The sequence below is a fragment of the Phaethon lepturus genome, unplaced genomic scaffold (genome assembly GCF_000687285.1).
Source record: "Phaethon lepturus isolate BGI_N335 unplaced genomic scaffold, ASM68728v1 scaffold46778, whole genome shotgun sequence".
Taxonomy (NCBI): Eukaryota; Metazoa; Chordata; class Aves; order Phaethontiformes; family Phaethontidae; genus Phaethon; species Phaethon lepturus.
This window is the reverse complement of record NW_010560659.1, coordinates 4,077-9,216: the sequence shown is the minus strand read 5'-3', so window position 1 is coordinate 9,216 and position 5,140 is coordinate 4,077. Positions and strand designations below refer to the sequence as shown.

Below are 5,140 nucleotides of genomic sequence, written 5' to 3'. Positions count from 1 at the left end.
ACGCCGCACAAAGGCGAAGCGCCATGAATTTTCTTTTTAGAGCAAGGGACGAAGGGCAGCTGCCAGCATCTGTCAGGTTTTTCCCTTCCCCGGCGTCTTATTTTATTTTTATTTCTTTTTTTTCTTTATTTTACAAGTTCCCTAGGCTCAGTCTGTGGCACCGATGCCCACGAGTTGCTTTTGGCCCCCCGTCACCCCACAGGGTTCAGGGCTGCCCCTGGGACTCTGAACTCCCCCCAGCTTCAAGGGAAGCTGCTCCGAGAAGCAGGAACCTGGGCTGCCAGGGGAAAATGAAGCAATATATTGAAGTGCAATTGCTGGTCCTTTTCAGGGCTTTTTTTTTTTTTTTTAAACAAAACTATTTTCTATTACTCCCCATCAAAAAAGAAGAAATTCTTGATGTTCTGGCCAGTTACAAGAAATAGAGAACAATTTTGCCCCTTCTTGCTGGGTGAGGACAAGGGGTCGGAGGGAGCTGGCTGGGTGTGGGGAAAGAGAAACTCAGAGCAGGTTTCCTTTCCAAAGAGAGCTGTCTCTTCCAGGCAGAGCTGGCTGATCATGCCCAGCCAGCCCCTGCACCCGCCTCTGCTTTCGTGTGTATTTAAAAAAAAAATTATTAGTGGTTTCAGAATGAATCAATGCGGGTGAAAATAGGCTGTAACAAAGGTTCTCACGTAATTTTGAGTGGCATTTCAGTTTCTTTGCGTGTTGAATTTCTGCTTTAAACAAAAAAAAAGTATGTTTTTAGACTGGCACAGGGTGATTTTCTGTAAGGGCTTTCTAGGATGTGTTTGGTTCATTTAGAAGGAAAAAAAGAGCCTTTTCTTTTGCTTGGTGTGCTTTTAAATAATGTAGCTGAATGGTGCTGCAGAAATCTGGCTGAGAGCTGTCCAAGGGCCATCCCCTCCCGTGTGACATTCCTTTTGAGGGACTGCTCAGCTCTCGGCTTTACGCCTCCCCCGTGCCTCAGTCTCCCCTCCAGTGGGACAGGCTGATTTCTTGTGAAGGGTTTGAGCAGGGGCCGTGCTCGGGAGCGGCTGCTCCCAGCGTGGTCCTGCAGCCTGGCGTATGGCAGGGTCGGTGCAGGGGGGAGCGGGTCCCAAAGCCTCGTTGCTCCCCGTCATCCCCCCCAGCCCGCGCCCTTGGGTGCGGGGTTGGCGCGCAGAAATGATTGCTTTTGTGGTTACCCATAAAAAGTTAAAACCGCAGAAAAAGGAACTAGGGCAGAGAGTTGAAACTTCTGCTGGTGCCAGCGTCTTCTGCGGGAGGGGGCTGTGGGGATCCGCGCTGTTACGGGAAGGCAGACGGGACATCTCTGCACGACGGCCCCGTCCCCTGTGCCGTTACTCGGCAGAGCTGCGCCGTTCGGTGCCACCACCGTGACTTCAGCTGAGCTGCTTCGGTTCCCCCCGGCTTTGCTGTGGGACCAACTGTTGAATAACAGTGAAGCTGTGCGGTGTGGGGTGACCCATGGGGAGGACGTGGGGCCTTGGGCGGTGGTCAAGCACTTCTCTTCAACCCCTTTCCTGCCCCACAGGTGTATCCATCCAACTCAGGTGATGACTACAGCAGGGATCCAGCTGGATATACTCCCTCGAAACCTCCCAGCACTGTGTATCCTGGAGCCTTTTATATGGCAGGTGAGTTGTTAATGTCCCCGGTGTCCCGCAAGCCGGCCAGAGCAGGGGCTGGCTGGCTCGTTGCGGATGACAGGAGGAATTGCACAGCATGTGAGATGGAGAGAGCTCAGGGCAGGAGCGCATGAGACATGAAGCAGCCCCGAAATGGCTCTGATTTGCTCAGTGGGTGATGCTTGGCGTAGGCAGGATGCGATAGGGACAGATGCAGCCCCTCAGCCTGGGCTGACTTGCTCCCGTGTGGGCTGTGGAACGCGTGCCGGCATCTCTGCCCGGCTCAGCTCTGGTTTTCTTTCCAGATGGGCTCCATAACTCACCAGACCTGTGGAGTTCACCGGGTGCCATAAGCCAGTCGAGTTACGGTGCCATGCTGGGCAGCTCCTCCTCCCCGCTCCCGCAGTCCAGCGGCTTCAACAGTTTACATCAGCACGAACGCATGGTAACGTGTTCCTGCGCTGCCCCGCAGGCGGGCTGGGGGGCTCTGCTTGGCTGACCTGTGGCAGCGCATCACCTTATGCCGTAGCTGTTGGCCCGGGGCAGCTGCCGAGTGGGAGGGCCTGGGTCCTGGCCCGGATGCCAAAGCCCGGCAGCCATTCGAGGGTTCCTCTCACCCCTCTCCCCCTCTCTGCCAGAACTACCAGCTTCATTCAGGAGAGGTTAACGGCGGACTCCCTTCTGTGTCTGGCTTTTCCTCTGCCTCCACGCCGTACGGTGTCTCCAGTCACACGCCCCCGATCAGCGGGACGGACAGCATGATGGGTACGTGCGGCCCCCAGGCACCTGGTGGTCCCCAGCATGACACCCCCTCACTCCACTGCCATGCAGAGGCTTAACTGGAAAATCAAAGTCTTGGGCAAACCTCTGATGCCCGAGGCTGTGGTATCTACGTCCGATGTACCCAGACACTCTTCATCCCTTGTGTGTCACCGGTGCCTGGAGTTACTGCATGAGGAAGAGGCGCAGCGAGGTTATTGCTGCTGGATACCTGGGCAGGCGGTAGCAGGGGGACGGGGTGCTGGCTTGGGGATTTAGCCCTCGCCTGGTGGATCTGGGAGGAGACCAGGGTCTGTGACTTTATCTCCTGGAGGTGCCGTGGCTTAAATGAGTTGCAGAAAGGATTTGCATCTGCGTTGCGGGAGAGCGGGGGTATGTGTGAAGCCGTTCATCTAAATCTGGAATAGGAATGTTTGTGCTGCGTTTGGATACCACATTAAACCCCCGAGTGCTTTAATCTCTAACCCTGCCCAACCTGTTACAAAACCTGTTACTGAAATGAACTCATGTTCCCCAAGAAATGAGGATCCTGACCTTGATTCATAGAAAAACGCTTGTTTAGAGGAGGGGAAGCAAATTTGGGATTGTAGGGGCTTAAGATGCCCCGTGAAAATGGGCCATGCTGCAGCAGACACATTTGATCGCTGTTGATGGCATGACACCTTCCACCCAGCACCTTATAAAGACGTTCCTGCAGCCCCACGAAAGCTGCCGGCATGTGTGTGCTCTCATCCAGGCTGCTCTGAGCTGGGCATCCATTTAATTCTCAAGCAAAGCAGTAAGAGTGAGAAATTTCGATCTCAAAGCAGGTGACCCCACAGAAGGTCTTGTGCGGGTGCCTTGTCCTGCTGGGTTTCTGGCACCCTGGCAGTGACGTCTTGTGTCCTCTCTCAGCAGGTAACAGAGGAACCACAGCTGGGAGCTCAGGAGACGCGCTCGGGAAGGCACTAGCTTCAGTAAGAGTTTCTGCAGACCCTTCACCTGGTCCCTGTGCTGTTTTAGCGTTGGACCTCCCCTCTACAACAGGGACCCTCTAGACAGCAGGGAAAATGGACTCGTTGAGAAGTTTGGGTGAATGCATCCCAAAACCATGTCAGCCTCTGAAGGGAGAGTTTTTCCCCTCTCTGTGCTGCCGTCCTGAGTCCTGGCACCGTGCAAAAGCACCTTTTGGCAGATGGGGAAACCAAGGCACTGGATGTTATGGTGGCCCCGCAGACCCTTGCCCATGAGCTGGCTCTGCGGCTGCCCAGCCTGCTACTGGTCTGGCAAGATGACCCCATGCAGCCTTCGTAACAGGACTTACAGGTCCCAGTAGTCCTGGCCCTGCATGTGCTGGTTCAAACTGGAGGGCACTGGTCCCACCGGGCTGTCAGAGCTGGGGCTTGCCTCTGTCGCATTCAGCGCAGGGACCTTTGCTTCTGCACGGTGGCAGAGGGGTGCCAGCACTGCACGCCGCAGTGATGTCTTGGGGCTGTCCCTTCCCTCTGGGGTGGGACCTGAGGAGCGGCGGCTGTAGCTGCCGGGTGGTGGCAGTGGGGACAGAGAGGGGCCCTGGTGTTAATGGGGGAGCTGCGGGGGGACCAGCAGGCTGGGCCATCGCGCCAGCTGGGAGCCGGTGTGGGTATGGGGAGGGGGGTGCCAATGGATGGTCCCATCGGGTGGTCCTTGCTGCACCTGGGCTTGGCAGCGCTGCTGGGGAGGGGGAGAGCTGCCGCAGGGTTGGGCGCTGCTGACCGTGCCCTGCTTCTCTCGCTCCAGATTTATTCCCCCGATCACTCTAGCAATAACTTCTCGTCAAACCCCTCCACACCAGTCGGCTCCCCTCAGGGGCTTGCAGGTAGGTGGAAAACGTTGCTCTTTGTGTAAAGGGGGATTTCAGGTTTGCTTTCAGGAGGTCCAAGGCATTATGCTTCCCAGATCGGCCCCAAACCCTCATTAAAGATACTTCTGGCAATCTCGCCATATCCCATTTATTTTTAAAAGCGGGAGGGTGAAGAGGAAGGACAAGCAAACTTGAAGATACTTTTTTAAATGTCTCCTGTGAAGTTGCATGTCTGTCTGCTTTATTCGGTTGTAGCTTTTCCCCGTGTTCGGAGCCAGGCAGTGCCCGGGTGCGGCGAACGCCGCGTGCGTGAGGGCGATGGCTCTGCCTGCGTCCAGCTTTGTCCCTGCGTAGGAGTTCTAGCAGGCGGCTCTGCCGCAGGCACGAGCCTGGCCCACGTGGTAGCATCATTGTGTGCTTGAGTTAAAGCATCGCTGCCACCTCCTTGGACCTACTCCTGCCATTCAGACAAACCCTGTTCCTGAGCATCCCATCTTGGAGAAGCTGGGAGAGTTTGTCCCTGGTTTTGTCTCCCGTGGGAGGAGTGCAGTGGGAACTGGGAAGCAGCCAGCTAGTTAAAAACCATTTTCAGTGCCTGAGGAAGGCCTGCCGCTGCTCCCATCTGGCGGGACAGGCCTCATTTCTGCCTAGTAGAGCTGGTGCCGAGGCTCCTTCGTGCCCGGGGTGCGGACCACCGCCCCCCCGCCAGCCTGCTGCCCTCCTGGGCTTGGAGCGAGCGCAGCGTGTGTGCTGGCTGCACGCTCGCTGGGGTGGTGTAGATTCATAAACCTCTCGTGGTCTGAAGACCTGAGCTCAGTGTCCTGCTGAGGCACAGCAGAGGCGAGTGTGCCATGGTGGCCCGTGCAGTGCCGTGGTGGCCCGTACGGTGCCGTGCGTTGCGTGGTGG

The 5,140-nt window shown here is 56.4% G+C and overlaps 1 protein-coding gene across 1 annotated transcript in view; it reads left to right on the top strand.

Annotated features, from left to right (window-relative positions):
• Positions 1-1,537: 1,537 nt before the first annotated feature.
• TCF3 (transcription factor 3) overlaps positions 1,538-5,140 on the top strand; it is a gene marked incomplete at both ends in the record, with an annotated part of 6,820 nt that continues 3,217 nt past the window's right edge. Inside the window, 5 exons of the mRNA XM_010293732.1 lie at positions 1,538-1,640; positions 1,937-2,076; positions 2,270-2,396; positions 3,309-3,367; positions 4,170-4,248. Of these exons, the coding sequence (XP_010292034.1) occupies positions 1,538-1,640; positions 1,937-2,076; positions 2,270-2,396; positions 3,309-3,367; positions 4,170-4,248 (508 nt within the window). The remainder of the gene's footprint in view (positions 1,641-1,936; positions 2,077-2,269; positions 2,397-3,308; positions 3,368-4,169; positions 4,249-5,140) is intronic.